The sequence below is a fragment of the Solanum lycopersicum genome, chromosome 7 (genome assembly GCF_036512215.1).
Source record: "Solanum lycopersicum chromosome 7, SLM_r2.1".
NCBI lineage: Eukaryota > Viridiplantae > Streptophyta > Magnoliopsida > Solanales > Solanaceae > Solanum > Solanum lycopersicum.
This window is the reverse complement of record NC_090806.1, coordinates 61,089,547-61,108,954: the sequence shown is the minus strand read 5'-3', so window position 1 is coordinate 61,108,954 and position 19,408 is coordinate 61,089,547. Positions and strand designations below refer to the sequence as shown.

The 19,408-nt window shown below is 35.3% G+C and overlaps 1 protein-coding gene across 6 annotated transcripts; it reads left to right on the top strand.

Moving 5' to 3' along the window:
* The first annotated feature begins 615 nt into the window (after nt 1-615).
* LOC101258168 (transcriptional adapter ADA2) lies at nt 616-16,643 on the top strand. 6 transcript variants are annotated; one of them, XM_004243518.5, is made up of 13 exons: nt 616-808; nt 7,697-7,752; nt 8,463-8,641; nt 10,880-10,945; nt 11,127-11,252; nt 11,336-11,396; nt 12,261-12,321; nt 12,400-12,443; nt 12,850-12,945; nt 13,425-13,647; nt 14,385-14,595; nt 15,384-15,698; nt 15,927-16,643. In XM_004243518.5, exons 1-13 carry the CDS (start codon nt 756-758, stop codon nt 16,116-16,118), a joined length of 1,683 nt encoding a protein of 560 aa, XP_004243566.1. In that variant the 5' UTR covers nt 616-755; the 3' UTR covers nt 16,119-16,643. The 6 variants fall into 6 exon arrangements, with proteins under 6 accessions (XP_004243566.1, XP_010323889.1, XP_010323890.1 ...); XM_010325587.4 differs by having other exon boundaries at nt 619-808; nt 12,270-12,321; XM_069287007.1 differs by having other exon boundaries at nt 637-812; nt 7,704-7,752; nt 12,270-12,321.
* The last annotated feature ends 2,765 nt before the right edge of the window (nt 16,644-19,408 follow it).

Genomic DNA, 19,408 nt, shown 5'->3' with positions numbered 1-19,408 from the left:
CGGACATACATGTGTCATAATCTTATCAACCAACTCGATATTTATTAAATATCAAATCGATGGTTATATGCTCTAGTTTTTGAACGACAAGGACCAGAGGAGGAGCCAAATTTTTTAATGAAGGGTTCAAAATCTGTAGAAATAAATAACTGAAGGGGGTTCGACATTTATCTATATACATATAAACTTATACTTGTCTTTTCCCTTAAATAAATAGTTATATTTTACTTAGAATCAATTCGAATACTAGTGGAGCTTAAGTTTAATTTTTATACTTATAAACCTAATTAAGTACTCACTCTGTCCCGATTTAGTTGTACACTTTAGAATTAACAAACATATTAAGACACCATGATGGTCTCATAGGTTAGTTACAATTTTAATCCTAACTTAAAAGATTATACAATTCTTCAAGTATAATAAATATATTTTGTGGGTCCAAAAAACATACATTATAACTTAGTAGTACTAGAAATTTTCTAGAATTAAATAAAGACATATTAGGAAAATAATTATTGTCACTTTATTAATTTGTTAATTTGGACAAGTAAATATGAACATGGCGAATATTACTTTTTTTTCCCTAAATGAGTTCAAAATGATTTTTTAAAGCCTAATTTTGAATAGTATAAAAAGGACGTAATTCTTCATTCCCCAAATCTAGGAATTTTGCTCTGAAAAAGTGCCGCACTTTGTCTTTGCGGCAGCCGGAGAGTTGTGTATAACCGAGTTTTGTGCTTTCAAATTCGGAAGAAATGGGTCGTTCTCGGGCTGTTCATCAATCCACTGATGATGATCCAAGCCAGAGGTCAGTAAAGCTATTCGATGCTTACTCCATTTCATTTACAATTTTTTAAATTTTTGTAAGCCTGATTCTTTTTATAGTTTTTGCTTTGTTTGTGATAATTTTCACTGTTTCGAAGTGTTTGGGTTCTGCACATATATATAGTTTTTGTTGTTGTTAATATAGAGTTGGAAGCATTGATGGGGTTGCTTTAATTAGTCAAAATGACAGTTAAGTTCAGCATTTGTTGGGTTGGTTTAATTAGTCAAAATGATAGTTAAGTTCAGCAGTTGCGATGGAGGATTTGTAAAGAAAGAGAAGGGGGTGTGGGAGCAAGTTATTTGGGGAAAAGGTATAAAAGATGTAATGTGAATCAGTGAATAAAGGTAAGTATAATTGTTTAGGTTTTTTTGAATATTTGAAGGGTAAAGTTTGAATGTACCCTAGTTCAGCTTTTCATGTGCGATATTTGAACATGATACTACTTGTCTGTAGAGTAAAAGTTATAGTTTTAAGTAAGAACACCATTAAGGTATAAAAGATGTAATGTGAATCAGTGAATAAAGGGAAGTATAATTGTTTAGTTTTTTTTTGAATATTTGAAGGGTAAAGTTTGAATGTACCCTAGTTCAGCTTTTCATGTGCGATATTCGAACATGATACTACTTGTCTGTAGAGTAAAAGTTAAAGTTTTAAGTAAGAACACCATTAAGGTATAAAAGATGTAATGTGAATCAGTGAATAAAGGGAAGTATAATTGTTTAGGTTTTTTTGAATAATTGAAGGGTAGAGTTTGAATGTACCCTAGTTCAGCTTTTCATGTGCAATATTTGAACATGATACTACTTGTCTGTAGAGTAAAAGTTATAGTTTTAAGTAAGAACACCATTATTTATGGTAAGAGTATAAATTGAGCAACCTAAGTGAAACATGCTGACCAAGCGAAAAAGCAAAGGAAGAAAGTGAATTTTGTTAGATTATACAACAAGAGAAGAGTTTATGTCCTGCAACATGAAAAGTATGCTCCTCGACACATTTCCCAAGACCTTTCTCTCTCCTACTTCCTTGGATTGTTGAACACCTTTTCCACTGAGTCCATCGAAATCTATTCATTTTCTCTTCTATCCCCTTAGCTAACACCTTCTGTGCTAGCTTCATAACCACATTTTCTATCTTCGTGTTTCCTCAACATCTTTCTCAGACAAGGAGGAAGACAATTTATTTTTATGTGGGATTCAAGTTTTTTGACATCACCAAGTGGAACTCAGATGGATCAACATGGTATGATTGGATTGAGAGGAGTTGGAATATGATGAGACGTGTACCATGAACAAGAAAATCATGGATTGGATCTGTCATACCCTCAAAGAGGCTTCTAAAGACAAGAGGAATATTTTCAGGAGTTAAAAAATTAAAGATTCGAGCACAGAATATGTCTATACTGGAAAATTTAATGCTCAAGGTAATATGAGCATTTTGGCATTAAATGGAGATAGGAGATTGATATTAATTATTCATTAAGCAACCATTAATGCAGGGTGGCTGGACATTGGATTTAAGATTGGTGAGGTTCACTCAATCAACCTCTCACCTGGATAAACAGAACCTCCCAGACTCGTGGAAGCCAGTTACCCCTATGCCAAAGTAGTCAAAGAGAGTAAGTGGCAAATGGAAAACCTCTGAGAGGCTGATGTTAGCAGCAGAGCAAGGAATATTAGCATTGATGACAATTACGGAGCTAAGGATGATGGTTTACTTTGGAAATGTGTAGTTGGCACTTTGACACACTTTGACAAGGGGATTTTTGAAAGACTAACTTTGGCAGCTGTAAGAAGGTGGACTACAACAAATTGGAAGACAATTTTCTGAGTTAGCATCTTCGAGATGCTATGGCGAAAAAAGATACTTTAGAAAAACTTGCCCTTGAAGAACTCCAGATTGTACCTGGAATGGTGGAGTTCAGTAGAGGGTTGCAATCACAACTCTTACAAACCTTCTTTTTTTTTTTTAGAGAAACCCTTTCAAACCTTTAGAAACTTGAATTCGAGCCTTGGGGCTTCCCCTTCACATCTGGTCACACATAGTCTTTTGTGAAATTGGTGATCTGAGGGGAGGGTGGATAGCCATCGAGGAAGAATCTGTGCTTAAAAACCATTTGAAGTGGGCCTTGATTTTTGTCACCAGTGGTTGCTAAAATATTGCCGGAGGGTGTAATCGTAAGAGATAAAGTGGAGTACTATATTCCGATATATGGGTAGGGAGAAAACCTAGCTTTGAGGCAGAGTCAGAGCTCAGGGAACTCGTCAGAGAGGTTGTAGGCATCAAGGACTTTGAACATGAGTTACTCATTGGGAGTCAAGAGGGGAAGCACGTGATGTGTCCTTGTGTCACAACTGGAATTTCTCATTGGAAGAAGACACATGACTTCCACATGCAGGGTTTTTTGACTCAAGGTAATATTGTTGAGAATCCAACAAGGATTAAAGAGGAAATTATTGAGTTTTACCAAAATAGTACACTAAAACAGAGAATTAGAGACCTCCCGTAGTTTTGGTACTTCTCCTGTCATATCTGAAGAGGAGAGGGAGAAGATGCAAGACAAGTTCCATGAACAAGAGGTTCTGAGATGTCTGAAGTTGTGAGCTGCAGACAAAGCTCCAGGGTCAGATGGTTTTACTATGGGATTTCTAATTAAGTATTGGAGAATTTGAAGCATGATATATATGAAGCTTTTAATGATATCCACAAAATGGATATCTTTGAGAGAAGCTTTCATGCAATTTTCATAGCCTTAATTCCAAAGAAGAAAGGTGCCAATGAATTGAGAGATTTCAGGCCTATCCATTTGGTAGGGAGTGTTTATAAGTTGCTTGCAAAGGTACTACCAGAAAAATTAAAAGGGCGGTAGCTTGACTTATGGATTCTTAAATGACTTTCATTAAAGGAAGGGAAATCATTGATGCTGTCTTGGTGGCCAATGAAGCCGTTCACTCTACGATTATACTTAAAAAACCGGAGTCCTTTGCAAACTTGATAATGCAAAGATATATGATCTGTCAGTGCGTCAAAGGATTTGTTTTGGTTATAAATGAATTTAATTAGGTCAACATTGCATTTCAATTGTGACTTTTTTTGCCCTCATCAATGGTTCCCCCAGTGGATTTGTTGGTGCTCATAGAGGTATCAGACAAGCTGACCCCTTGTCTCCCTTTTTGTTTATTTTGGTTACGGAAGGTCTTAGCAATATGATTAAGACAGCTAACACTTGTGGTTGGATAAAAGGCTTTGAGTTGGCACGATTGGCAAGAGCAGCCTGAGAATCACTTTTCTGCAATATGCTGACGACATCCTAATCTTTTGTGATGCTTATGGAGAGCAATTCAAGTTCTTAGGAGTGATTTTGGTGCTATTTGAAGGTATATCTGGGCTTCACATTAATTGGAGGAAAAGCTGTCTAGATCCTATCAATGAAGTGCCTGATATGGCTCAAGTATCCACAATCCTAGGTGGTGATGTTGGTTCTTTACTTACTATATATTTGGGAATGCCATTAGGAGCAAAATCAAAGTCAAAGGTGATCTGGAACAGTGTTATAGAAAAAAGTGAAAAAGAAGCTGGCTAGATGGAAGCCACATTACATGTCTTTGGATGGTAGAATCACACTTATTAACTTAATGTTAAATGCATTTCCAACATACATGATGCATTGTTCCCAATATTAATAGGGTTTATCAAATATCAACTAACTTGATAAAATCAGGTCATTTTTGTGGCAAGGAAACAATAAAAAGAGAGGTTTTCACTTGGTCAAGTGGTACCTAAATCACTAGCAAAAAACATAAAGGACTTTGTATTAGAAATCTGAAACTTCAGAAGAAAGCTCATAAAATGAAGTGGCTATGGAGATTCACGGAAGAAAATCAATATCTATGGGGAAGAGTCAGTAATGCGAAGTACTGGAGGAAGATAAACGGAGGACCAAATAAGTAAACACACCTTATGTGGGGATCCATACGGGCTCTATTGCTTGAATTGAAGAGCTATACATCCATCAGAGTGTATGATGGAAGCAGAACTGCCTTCTGGAGTAGTTTGCAGGAGAATTTCCTGATATATTTGGCTTAGTACTTCATCATCACAAGACTATTACAGAACTTAAGACAGACCACGATGAGATCTTATCTTTGCAAGATTGTTCAATTATTGGGAGATTTAGATGGTAACAAAGTTTTACCAGGCATAGGAATTCTTCAGTGGCCTACAAGGGGGTCTGATAGATGTAGGTGGTTGGGACATGGCTGTGGCTCTTTTAGGGTGGGTAGTGCCTTCAAGTTACTAACTCAGACCAACAGCAGGTTATGAACTGGTCATGGAAGCAAATTTGGAAGATTAAAATTACATTTAAAGTTTCTTGTTTTGCTTGGCTTCTGGCTATAGAGACTGTTCTTACTAGGGAGAATCTGACAAAAGGAAAGTCCACCTTATGCTGAAGATGTTATCTCTGTGGTGAGATAGCAGAGACAGTTAATCATCTGTTTCTACATTGCAAAATCACAGAACGACTATGGACAATATTCATTAGCCTTAGAGGAATATCTTGGATAATGCCTGGAAGGATTATTGATGTCCTACATAGTTAGGAGAAAGGAGGTTCTCAGGCAATAGACACGGATAGATGGAGAACTGTTCGAACAAGCATTTTGTGGACAATCTGGTAAGAAAGAAATTCCTGATGTTTTGATAATGTGGAGAACTCTTTGCAGAAGATAAAGTTGAATTGTCTTTTGCTTCTTTGTTTTTGGGGTAAACAGACCTACTCAGAAGATTCTGTTGATATAATTGATGTTCTGAGTAGCATTTAGGATGTTTATTTTTGTATACCTGAAGCACTTCCGTAAATATGATTTCAGGATGATCTATGTACCGTTTTGCCTATTAATACACAAGTCACCCTTTTGTAAAGAAGAAGAAGAAGAGAAGAGTTGGAGATACAAAGGAAAATGAGCGAAGATTCAAGAGTCCTAATTTGAATATGCTCAATTATGACAGAGCGAGCATTGTTGAATAGTAGTTATATTTAGCAGTGTTATCAAAGGCGAAAAGCGCAAAAAGACTCTTAAGGTCTATGGGGGCTTTAAGCATAAAGCGCAAATAAAGCGTGAGCTTTAATGTAAAAAGCACAAATGGAGAAAAGAATACAAATTTATATATGTTTAATCCAATACTAATAATTATAAACATGAATGACAAATATGATAAAGTGAAATATCAATTATTTGGTTCTACTTCTTCATAAGAGGCTCATTGCCATGAAAATGTTTGCCTTAGAACCTTGATGACGACACTAAAGGGCGCATAAAATGAGGCAAAGCGCTCAACATTTTGAGCCTCGCTTTAGGGCTCAAGCGCGCCTTTACTGATATTTAGGGGTGTCAAATGGGCAAGTTGAGTTGAACTTCGGTGGATTAAAGTGGGATGAGTTAATAAATGAGCAGGTCATCGTTACTTGGGCTGAAACGAGTTGGGCTAAAAGACAATCATAACCCGAACTCACTCAGTTCTTACTAAGTTTTAATTTCTCTGTCTATTCTTTTGTATTTCTTGAAGTTTCTAATTGATCTTTTGTCTTTACTATGGGTGTATATTACATATCAAATGAAAATATTTTGACAAAGTTTCTCATGGATCAATTTGGGTTGAAATGTGTTGGGCTAAAATGGGCTAAGCTAATAAATGGGCAAGTCAATGACCCACTTTAACTTTGGTAAGTTAGGGTTTCATGTGCTAGTTTTGCCATTGTAGTAATATTAGATACTGAATATATTTGGAGAAAAGAGATGTTGAGTTGCAAGTTTTGATATGGAATACAGAGGAAGGCGATCTAAAAAAAAAAGAAGAGAATACGGAGAAACAAGGTGATTTTTTCCCCTTAATCTTTGTAATCTGAGAATTATCTTACTAAAACTACATAGGATGTTTCAACACAACAGAAGAACCAAGTATAAATTTCTTAATCTCTAGAAGAATTGAATAGAAAGCTCCTTGATCGATAATGTAATTTCTATGAGGTATTTTTGGATTTCCTTCCATTTTGGTTGTTTTTTTGATCTAAAAAAGTATATTTACTGCTATTGGAAGTGCATGTTCTTGAGAGGATAGTCTCGTGATTTGCTTGCCAAAGCGATCCTATTCGTTGAAATAGAGGAATTTAATGAGATAGACATGTGAATTAGTTAACACCTTCTTTAGGGCTTTATTTAAGTGCAGCAGTGGTGAAGCCACTGCCTCTTTCCAATTGGCATACTTGAAGCTGTTACTCAGAGATAGATCGTTATCTTTTTTTGAACGACTTCTTTTTTTTGGAGAAGGATAGATCCTTGGGTGCAATATCCATACCTGTTATATAATGCGAGAAAAACAAACTTGTCTATGAAGTTGTGAAAATCAATGTTCAAAGTTCGTATTACATAGACAAAGATATTTCCTTACCTTTTGATCTTGAACACTGATTTTCATGATATCATGGACACAGTTTGTATTTCTTGCATTATATATCATGTATGGATATTGCACCCAAGGGTGTGGCCCAGTGTTCAATGAAGTGGGTTGAGAACCATGAGGACTGAGGTTTAAATCTCAATGGAGTAAAAACAAACATTAGGTGCTTTATTTCATCTGTCCAAGCATACCTGGGACTTGTGCTAGAGTTGAGGTAGCGTACCCGTGGAATAAGTTGAGGTGCGCGCAAGCTGCCCAAACACCATGGTTAGAAGAAAAAATGAAGTCTTGTATGGATGTGTCTATGTAAACGTAGTTCCATACATCATGTGGAAGTGTATCTGATTTGACTCCATTAATTATTGGCCTGATCTGGTGACTTATATTTTCCTTGTCCTTTTAATTCTTTGGTAGGTCTAAGAGAAAAAGGGCAGTGCCAAATGTGGAGAGTTTTGATACTGCAGCTACTGGTATGACTTTTATTGAAAAAATTTGGTAATTAGCACCCTTAGGAATGAAAATCATTTACAAGAAGCAGGATCCCTGCAGTGCTATTTTCAGTTTGGCTTGTAAACGTGGACAAATTGAACTATTAACTTTGTCTGTCTAAAAAAGAAACCCTTTTTTCTATTCTCAAGGGAAGTTCTGCTACATCTAGTATGACACAAACTTTTCATTCATGTGCATTCCCCGTTTTCTCTTTCCAATACAACTTTTTACTTTATTTTTCTCTCAAAGAAGCTCAAATTTCAATATAAGACCAAACATGTTTCTCCTATAAACATTAACTATTTCAATTTTAACTCTTTATTATAAATAAAGAAGACTATTTAAACCTAACTCCTCTCGTATCATGGTACATGGTCAGATTTCAGACGAAGCGGACATACATAATTCTTTATTCATCACAGCTTGTGACCATGTTTATCCTTGTGGAACAAAAATCTATTTTTACCTTCTATTTCTTGTTTCATATTTTTTTTTTTTAATCTTGTTCATGGCGGAACAGAAAAAAAAGTAATTCATGAGTCATATTGTATGTGTACTCCTACTGGATTGTAACTACTCCAACTTCTGGAACTTTGTTATTTATGCCTGGTGTTTTATTTAGATGCTAATCACAAATTTTTTTTCTGTTTTAAATTGAACCTTATAATTTGTCTTGTTTCTGTTTATGAAGGCCAAATATTGACTGAAGGGAAAAAGGCTTTGTACCATTGCAATTATTGCAATAAAGACATATCTGGAAGGATTCGGATTAAATGTGTTGTGTGTTCTGACTTTGATCTTTGTGTGGAATGCTTTTCTGTTGGAGCAGAAGTGCAGCCTCACAAAAGCAATCATCTGTATAGGGTTATGGTTAGTGACTTCATCTTATTGAATTTTCATCAAAATGTTGGACTACTTCAGTTAATGTTCAAAAAAAATGTTGGAATACTTCAGTTACGTACTTCTCTTGAATTGTTTTATTCGTATCTACATTTAACAGAACATAAATAGTTTAAGCCGGTGAAAATGCTTGAAGCATACTTAAATTGCAGCCTTAATTCTCAGTAGGTTTTGTTAATTGTTACGCTCTTCATTGATGTCACATTAGTGAATCAGATATCATCATTTTGTGTATCCTGATTGGTTTATGCAATATTTGGGAAAATATTATAGAGATTGTTGAAGCTGCTGAGTACGTAACATCTTAAAGACCATTTTATTTATTTTTTAGAAGGATTTGCCTAGGTGAACTTCTGTACCTGATTTTGTATATGAGAGTTGACCACTCAGCTTATCTGAATGGGTTGTGCAGTCTTCATAGCTGCTTGATGGTTAGGCAGAGTCATAAGAACTATATCTATGGTCATCTGCTTGTACAAAATGTATTTTTATCTAATAATCCTGTTCATCAAAGCGGGCTGCTATCTGTTGAAATATTGTCATAATTTCACTAACTTTTGGATATAATCCTGTTCATCAAAGCGGGCTGCTATCTGTTGAAATATTATCATAATTTCACTAACTTTTGGATATAATCCTTTACCTATACTCCCTCCGTTCCTTTTTAGTTGTCATGATAGGATTTTGCACAACCATTAAGAAAAAATTAATTATTAGTGTAGTTTGACCCCTTATTAATTCTTTAATCTTTATCTATTTACGTGCCTCTTAATTCTAGAATAATTTATGCTAAGGGCAAAGTTGAAACAAATAATTAGTTCTCTCTCATCTTCATCATGAATAATTAATTCTCTTTTGATTGTCAATTTGACAACTATTTTGGAAGAAGTATTTTTGATGTACATGACAATTAAAAAGGAACAAAGGGAGTAGTTTGTTTGGTCAAACTTCTAAAATTAGCTTATTTTGAAAATTGTTTGTTTCAAAACTCCTTTAAAGAAAGTACTTTTGTGAGAAGCTGTGTGTGTTAGGGTCAATCAATTTGAGAAACACTTACAAGTTAGTGTTTGACCAAACTTTAAAAAGGTTTCTAAATATATTTTCTCAGGAAGTGTTTTTTTAAGGGTATATATGCTCTAGTTTTTGGACGGCAGGGGCACCAATGTCCCAAAAGTATGACGAAGGGTATCTGCATACTATTTATTATAGTTCCAGGGTATATTCGTCCATTTTACCTTTTTCAGCTTCTGAAAAGCAGCTTTGCCTCCTACTCAAAATAACTTTATTCCTCTAAAAGCTTTGCCAAACAACCTAATTTTGAAAAACATTTTTTTAGGAAGCACTTTTTTCCTTGGAGAATCTTGGCCAAACAGTCTACTAGTTACCTATAGTGGAGCTAAATTGGATTCATAATGAGACGCAGAGGTGGATCTAGAATTTCTAGAACATGGGCTTAAAGTCTTATACTAGTAAAAGGAGAAAAAAGAATGTATTAAGTGGGAGTTGATCCATTTTCCTTAAAATAAATAACTTAGCATTCAACCAAGTCACCATCCAACCCTTTTAGAGCATGGGTGCTATCAAACAATATTAGATCAATTTTAGGAAACATGTACATAGGATACTTAATTTGAGGAGAGACCATGGGTTCACATGAACCACAATATCTAATGTAAAAATTCGCCCCTGATGAGATGGAAGATAATAGATAGAAATATGCTCATGAAAAAAGGTTGTTCTAATTGCAACAATGAGATGCTTATGTAAGGGAGATGATTTTCACACGATTCGAGTAAGTTGGACACTCATGTTGGGATTTGATACTATATCTAGAGAGGTAGAATTGAAGTTCACTCTTTTTATGTGGATGCTAAGTAATAGAGAATGGGATGTTTACTTTGTTGGACTTGTCAAATCTAAAATTTGGGACAAGGTTTTTATGAAGCTGTTACTCATGAGTGAACTATTATTATGATTAATTACAAATGATCAGATTAGTAGGTGGTCGTATGTATAGTGGATATTCACTTCCCATTTCAGCTGATCAATGATTTTAGAAAGCATTTTTCTCACATGTTTACATTTGAGGGAGGAGTTCTGGCTGTTTTATGCTGTTTACTTTGTTTAGTTATGTTCTCACCCTTTTATCTCTTACTTTTTATGGATATATGTGTGGGATATGTCTTCAAGGTTTTCTTTTATTAACAGGATAACCTGTCATTTCCTCTCATATGTGCTGACTGGAATGCTGATGAGGAAATGTTACTTCTAGAGGTAATCTTCCCATTTTCTGCCTGTGCTTAAATATTTCAATCATCAGTTATTTCTCTACTCTATAGTATTTTTTACAAGTTCTCTTAAATATATCCTAGTGATCTAGATCTTATTCAGAATTCTGGGAGGATTAGAGTTCTCTTGGTTTTAGTTTATCACCTTTCCTCTTTTTCTTTTGCAGGGTTTGGAAATGTACGGATTGGCAAACTGGGCTGAAGTTGCCGAACATGTTGGAACGAAGAGTAAACAGCAGTGTATTGACCACTATAAGTCCACCTATATTAGTTCTCCTTGTTTTCCGCTTCCGGTGAGTAACCCGCCTAACACAATGCAGCATTACATCAAGTGCTTCATTATGAAAAGCTGAATCTGCACACTATATTTTTGTAGGACATGTCCCATGTTATGGGAAAGAACAGAGAGGAACTTCTTGCCATGGCCAAGGATCAAGGTGACTGAAGAGCTTTTCTTTATCATATTTTCATTTTTTTTAATCTCTTTAGCTTAAACTCTGATTTCGGATGTTTTTGCCTCAGTTTTCTGCTTCATACACTTTCTTGATCCAATCCATCAGTTTTTACTGTGTTCACTGCATAACACAATCAAGCTATGTTTTCCCCCTACCTCATGTGTGACAGGCCAACATTTACTCCAATTGGCTGGTTTGGCTATTAATCAAGAAACTGATCTGTATTGGGTTAAAAACAGAATTTTGGCATGCCTTTCTGGGTCCCTGCATTTTCCCTTTTCATTGGATCAATAAAATTTTTGTAGCCGACCAAAATCATTTGTACCCCACACTCTTCAGAAGGGGCACCAAAAGATTGACAAAAAACTGCACTAGCCAGAAACATCTGGTTTCCGCTATCTTTCATAGGCCTGTCTGCTCATGCTTGGTTAGTAGTTAACAGATATCGTCTTATCTTGATAATTGAGTAGTACTGGTGTCGGAAGAAGTACAAGCATATCCACCATGTTGAAGTGTGTGAGTATCACATCTAAAAGATTAAGCTATTAGAAAGAGCACACTTTTATTTCATTAACTCTGTATTCAACAATGCCTCTATGTGTAGGCATGAAGCCTGATTCTTTTTCATAGGTCAAACATGTGGAATTTCTTTTCAATAATGGGTGGCAGTGAGACTCGAATTCAAGATCTCTGCCTTCATTGATGACTTAACCATGTTGAAGTGGTGTGATCATCTCATCTAAAGCTATTAGAGAGAGCACACTCTTATTTAATTAACAATGTCATCAACATCCATTCCCAGAATCACATTGTCTCTTAGTCTAATAAAATGTTCATTCTTGTTAGGATATGCAGCTCCCGGGGGAGTTAATGTTAAAGAAGAGTCTCCATTCTCTGCAGGAATCAAGTATGCTCGGGTTTGTTCCAAATAAATGGAAGTGTCATAGTCTTCTCTATTCTCATACGTTTGGACATGTATTTTCAGGATGGAAGATCAAAGGGAAGAAAATTCAACTGGACTTGCCTCAGGTAGTTTAGCTTCTGGCACAAAGTGATGCCCTTATAATTTACATAGAAATTATTTTTCATAATGGGTGGCGGAGAATCAAACCCAACACCTTTGCCTGCTTGATACTATTTTGCAGTGTATGATCATCTCATCTTAAAGTTTAAGCTATTAAAGAGAGCACTCTCTTATTTTAACTTAATTATGTCTTCAACAATTCCGTTCTAAGCTCATACTAAAACAAGACAGCAAAATAGAACAAAATTTTCCTCAGTGATGTATGTGTGTGTGTGGATACAGAGAGGGAGAGAGAGATGACAATAGAATCGAAGGCACTTATAGTGGTAACTGTGGGAAAAAATCATGTTATCCTTCGGTTTGTGTTGGCATATTCACTTGTTTTCTCTATCATGTTTGATTTGGTTTCAGTTGGAGGTTCTGCTTCTGGTACATTAGCAGGAGCTGGAAAGAGGACATCTAGCTTACTTCATAGTAAGGAGAATCATGATAGCATCAAAGTGGAAGGTATCAGTTGTTCTAGCATTATATCACAGAAAATTGTGATGCTTACTGTTTGTGCACCTTTGCTTTATCCTCTCTTTAGGATTCAGATATCCATGTACTATTCTTAAAGTATTGTTGTCTGGTGACGCTATTTATTATATTTTTTGAAAAATGAATATGGCAAAGAAATTCTTTAAGTGTATGCTTATTCCATTTTCTACTCGATTGTGAGCAGGAGATACCATGCCATTTCTGTAGTTTGATAACAGTAATGCTGATAATTCACAACTACCTACTCGATTGTGAGCAGGAGATACCATGCCCTTTCTGTAGTTTGTAGTTTATAGTTTATAGTTTGATAACAGTAATGCTGATAATTCACAACTATCTATACTTGTTAAAATATAGCTGATGAAGTTTTTATTGATACTTTCTTTAGAGTATGCATGCTAACTTTTTGATTGAGAGAAATGCTAAGAGTCTTTTGTTGTTGCATTTAGGTTGTCCTGCAGACAGGAGTGTCGGAGAGAAAAAGCCTAGGTCATCAGTGGACGAGGGGCCTTCCATGACAGAATTAAGTGGTTATAATTCCAAGAGAGAGGAGTTTGAAATTGAATACGATAATGATGCTGAGCAGATGGTGGCTGATATGGAATTTAAAGAGACAGATACCAATGCTGAGCGTGAACTGAAACTTCGGGTATTGCGTATATACAATAAAAGGTAAGTAATCCTCACTGGACTGTGATGTTGGTACTTATTAGTTATTTCCTCTTTCCCAAACATATGCAAAAAAACAGAATTTTCGTCAGTTACTCTTTTACCCTTTTCCCCCTCTTCCAAGTACGAGAATCATTGCAGAAGAGAGCTATGATTCTGCAAGTGTTGATTTTCTTGCCACATGTGAAAATGTCAATTGACTTCTTGACTTTAAGGTGGTTTTACTGAATGCAGCATTCAACTGATGTATGCTGGTAGAATCACCTATTTATAGTTTTCTAGGGGATCATGTGGATGAATAATGAGCTTTATCCTGCCTTGAGCCACCTAGCAATTTGTAAAATTTTAACTGTTCCTTTATACAATGCATTTCTCAGCTTCTTTATAGATGCCATTCAATGCAAGTTTCTCTTGCCTGTATCCATTTTTCAGTTGACTTCAGATTGAAGGTTGTTCAATACCATATTGACATCTCACTGGACAGTTGTTTCAAATAAATGTGGTCGATAATCTTCCCATGATTGTAGAGGGAAGTAATCCCAGTTAGGTGCTTCTGGTACATCATGTTGTCGATATGGATTTTTGAACTTTATAAATATGAGAAAATGTAGCTATTGAAAGACGATTACGTAGTAGAGGTCATCAATTGTCTATGTTAGTTGTTCTGATGCACTAATGGCTCATGATACTCTTAATTTATTTTTGTTTGTGCGAATCTTCAATCTGTTAATATTCTGCAGGCTTGATGAGAGGAAACGTAGGAAGGATTTTATTTTGGAAAGGAAACTACTTCATCCTGATCCTTTTGAGAAAGACCTCACCCCGGAGGAGAAGGACATATGCCGTCGTTACAGGGTGTTCATGCGTTTTAGTTCTAAAGAGGAGCATGAGGATTTCCTTAGGAGCATAATCGAGGAGCACCGAATAGTTAAACGAATACGAGATCTTCAGGTTAAGTGCAAACTCTTTCTACTAGAGTACCTCCAGAATGATAATTCTATTTTCTAGGCTCTTTGCAATCCTTTCTGAATGATTATAATCCTAATACAAATATTGGAACAATATCAGCTTATAATAATGATTTGTTACACATAAAACTTTAGGTGTGTAAAACACAAACTCAATGATATGAAAAGAATTTAAAGTTCATCTTTTTTTTAAAAAAAATTCTAACAGTAGAACTTATAATTTAAAGGTTTCTGTACTGGGTAAGCATTTCTTATAAAAAATTTATGATGTATTTTCTCTTATTTTGTTACTACCAAATGTAAGTCTACATGAATGCTAACTAGTTTCCTTAACCATAGGTAGTGATGCATTTTCTTTTGTTTTTATAACGGTTTTGTTCATACCAATTTGAACACACCTCAACTTTTATTCATCAAGTACCTGGCTACCTGCTCCTCCCACCAGCATAACTATTGGCAACTTTGGCCACCAAAGTTTTGGCAGATGGAAGAAGCATCTATTATATTTTGTGTATGCTGGTATTTTAACCCTGGTCTCCAATAGTTTTCATCCCACTTAGTAGGTAATTTGGTCACACCCAATGAGTGCTGTAGGTTGTGGTTGTTGCATGGGATACATTTCAGATACTATAATCAAATAAAATTTGGCAAAAAGACAAATAGATAGGGTCAAGCACGTACCTCTGGCATATGTGACAAATTTAAACTCTGCAGTCTCGTCTATTAAGTTTGCAAGTTAGTGTTGTTGAAATATTCAGTCCCTGCACCCAGGATGCCCGAATTGCTGGTTGCCGAACTTTAGCTGAGGCAGAAAGATATGTTGAACAAAAGAGAGCGCGGGAATCTGAAGAAAATATACGTAGACTGAAGGAGAACACCCAGAGTGGCCCAAGTGGAAAATATTTGCAAAGAGCAGGTCACTTTAAAGTGGAGCATGACAGCAGCCCCAGAGGAGTTGGTAGGGGCCCTGAAATGATGGATTGTTGCAATGACTTATCATCAACCACCGCACCACATGGTGTTGGAAGTGCTGTAGACATTTGGGATGTCAGTGGGTTTTCAGGAGCTGAGTTGCTCTCAGAAGCTGTAAGTATCTTCTGTTTCTGCTGCCACATATTGTTGCTATTTGACTATTTCCACAATTTTCTTAGCGAGCATTAACAAAGCGACTAGTAGTATCTGACTTCGTACATATACAAAATGGGTATTGATGTAGCAATTCTATTAGTATTGATGCCTCTGAAAAGTGATTTTTTTAGTGTATGGCTGTATCCTTTTAATCTTAACCTGCATTTGTGACAATTGGAATTGCAGGAAAAAAAGCTTTGTGATGAGATGAGAATCCTGCCGGCTCATTATCTAAACATGTCGCAAACCATGTCCATGGGGATCTTTAATGGCAACATCACCAAGAAATCTGATGCGCATGGTCTATTCAATGTTGATCCGAATAAGATTGACAAAGTGTATGAGATGCTTGTCAAAAAGGGCCTGGCTCAAGCATAATGTTGCTGCTTTACGGGTTCAAGCGTGCTTTTATTTATTTTCTACCAAATTGGCAATGAAGTAAAATGGCTGGCCTGTTTTCTTAGATTCTTTCAAGACTATCTAAACCATTACGTTAGATGAAGGTTGCTCAAGGCTCATCTGTTCAAAAAGTTATCACATACGTATAACGAGAGGCAAAGTCATGCAGTGGATATCCTTTATGGTTGATACCCATAGTAGATATGAGGTTCGTAAAACAAGCTTTTCATAGTGTTCCAGTAACGTCACAATTATTATGGTGTGGTAAGTTATCTGTTCGAGAGGAAGCAGTTTAATGGAGAGTTATGCTGTTGTCTGAGGCTTGTGTATACATGAGGTTTATACATCCAACTAGATTGTGAATAGTTTGCTGGTTCACAGCAAGTATTTGCAAGTGTTTCATTTGCAATTCTTTTTCATTTTCTGTTGTTGGATTGAATATTTATTTTATGTTGGATTATATTATTTATGTTTTTGGATTATATTATTTTGTTGTTGGATTCAGTATCTATTTTCATGTCGTTGGATAATTTTAAATCATGTTGATTATCTATTTTATGTTGTGTTTATTGCATAGGCATAACATTTATTCCATTGATATTAATCTTGGAGATCTGTCAAACTTTCTCCATTTTGTATTTCTAGAATTTGTTGTACCACGAAAAAATCATAACCCTTTGAGTACTGTTATTATCTAGTGTGTATATATACCAAAAACAAGGAAGCATGAGTTCAATATATGAGTATTTTTATCTCAAATTTATTGAGTTTACTAAATTTTAATATGATTTTTTAGATATTTTTAGTTAATTGTTGTGATTAATAATATTCTTTACGAAGTTTTAAAATAATGTATGTTATTCTCTCTGTTTCTACTTATATGATATTGAAAATTTTAAGAGTCAACTAAATTTTTCTTTTTTGTATTTTAAATTTTTAAGTTGATTATTGTGATTTATAGTTTTATTTACGCAAATTTTAAATTAATGTATATAGTATGTTGTATTTCATCCTTCCTAATTTTTGTGGTACCAGTAGAATTTCTAGAGTTAATTAAACCTTTTTTTTTTTAAAAAAAATCTTTTTAGATATTTTTAGTTGCTAGTCTTTTTACGTTCTCACAAACATAATTTCAAGAGTCAATCAAAATTTTTATGTTTTTTTTTAAAAGAAATGTTTTAGCTTGTTAATTCTTGGGAACTGATAGAATTTCAATAGCCAAATTAATTTTTTTTTTATGTCTTATAAATATTTTGAAATGTTAATTATCTTGACTCATGATGTGTTTTACACAATTTTTTGTTCAAATATATAAAAGACTAAAGGAAGAAGACAAACCAACTAAAAATATGAGGTAACGAATGAAGCATCTTTCAGTTGGGTAATCAAGTTTGAATTTCAACTTATTATGGACTAGAAGGATATATTACATGATTATGTTCGACTGAATGTGACAAGTAATTAAAAATAATTATCTTAAAAATCTGTAGTTTTAAATATGTCATAGCATTATCCTAAATTGTTAATAGGGTTTATGTAATATACATTATCAAATCCGCTAGCAGATTGTATGTCGCGTGACACTTGTATAGTTTTAAGTTTGCCATGACCTACATGCGGGGCACCCTCTCATACTCTTTGGTGGGATACACCCACACTAACTCGTATAATTTTATGGCGATAAATTAAATGTCTGAAACTAATATCAATAAATAAGTAACAATTACAATATTTGATATAAATACTTGGTGCGGATAAATTTTTTCATTATAACAAGTAGAAAACATCGCCATGTGACCCCAAACCATCTATTCATAGCAGATTATGATGTTCATAATCATCAATTCATTTGAACAAAATCAAATATAAAACCTTTCGAAATTTAGATCAAAAGATTTACCAAAAGAGGAATAATAATTTTAGAGATTTCATTAAGTGCTATTTCAATTCAATTATAAAGTTTCAAAGACATAAGGTTTTATACTTTATGAAAATAATAACAATAGTACTTGAACAATTTGCTGAGTCAATGTGGAATCGTCTTCAATATTAGTAATATTCACCGTGATAAAAAATCAAGCACTGTTATAAGACCCTAGACATAAGATACATAAAATTTTGATATTTTTTTTTGAAGTAATGCGATTATTAGTTTATAAAAATCAAAAGAGGAAAAGAGAATAGAACCCCCCCCCCCCAACTGAACATATAGACAAAACTACCCATCTTGTCCCAAGATTCAACGTATAACTGAAGGGTAAAATCGTCAAATCAGAAGATAAGAAATAACAGTTTGTAACTAACTAGCAAAAACACTTCTCCATATAAAAATAGAGCTTATTTTCCTTCTCTCTGCAAAAGAAAAAACAGAGAAGAAGAAGAAGAAGATGAATTACGCAGATATGAATGATGAGGCGATTAATGGTGTAAAACACGGCCATGCCGGCCCATTTTCAAGGTCAAACGAGCCCCGAAGCGCCACACCCCCCATTATAGCTCATCATCGTTTTTGGTGATTCGAATTTCCCACGTCCAAAATGCCAAACTTTCTCGTGGACGTCTATTAAGACCTTGGCTATCTAGCCGGTTGACCCTCACGGCAATACCGGCCCATTTTAAAGGTCAAACGAGCCCCGAAGCGCGTGTACACCCCCTTTTTTCGATTATCATGTGCTATAGCTCACCATCTTTTTTGGTGATCCGGATCTCCGACGGTCAAAATGCCAAAATTTCTCTTGAATGTCCATTAAGACCTTGGCTATCCAGCTGATTGACGGCCATGACGATCCATTTTCAAGGTCAACGAGCCCCAAAGCGTGCATACACCGCATTTTATCGATTATCGTGTGCTATATCTCACCATCTTTTTTGATTATCCGGATTTTTGACGTCTAAAATGCCAAAATTTCTCGTGGACGTCCATTAAGACCTTGGCTATCCAACCGGTTGATCCTCACAACTATGCCGACCCGTTTTCAAGGTCAAACGAGCCCCGAAGCGCGCATACACCTAATTTTACAGATTATCGTGTACTACAATTCACATATTTTTTGGTGATCTGGATTTCCGACGTCCAAAAAGCCAAAATTTCTTGTGGACGTCCATTAAGACCTTGGCTATCCAGCCATTAGGATCTCACGACAATACGACCCATTTACAAGGTCAAATGAGCCCTGAAGCGCGCATACACCCAATTTTGCCGATTATCGTGTGCTATAACTCACCATCTTTTTTGGTGATCCGGATTTCCGACGTCCAAAATGCAAAGA

Coding starts and splice junctions, on each gene's coding strand:
- LOC101258168 (XM_004243518.5), top strand. CDS start 756: ATGGGTCGTTCTCGGGCTGTTCATCAATCCACTGATGATGATCCAAGC. Junction 11,397..12,260: donor TGCCATGGCCAAGGATCAAG/GTGACTGAAGAG, acceptor CATTCTTGTTAG/GATATGCAGCTCCCGGGGGA. Junction 12,444..12,849: donor TTCAACTGGACTTGCCTCAG/GTAGTTTAGCTT, acceptor ATTTGGTTTCAG/TTGGAGGTTCTGCTTCTGGT.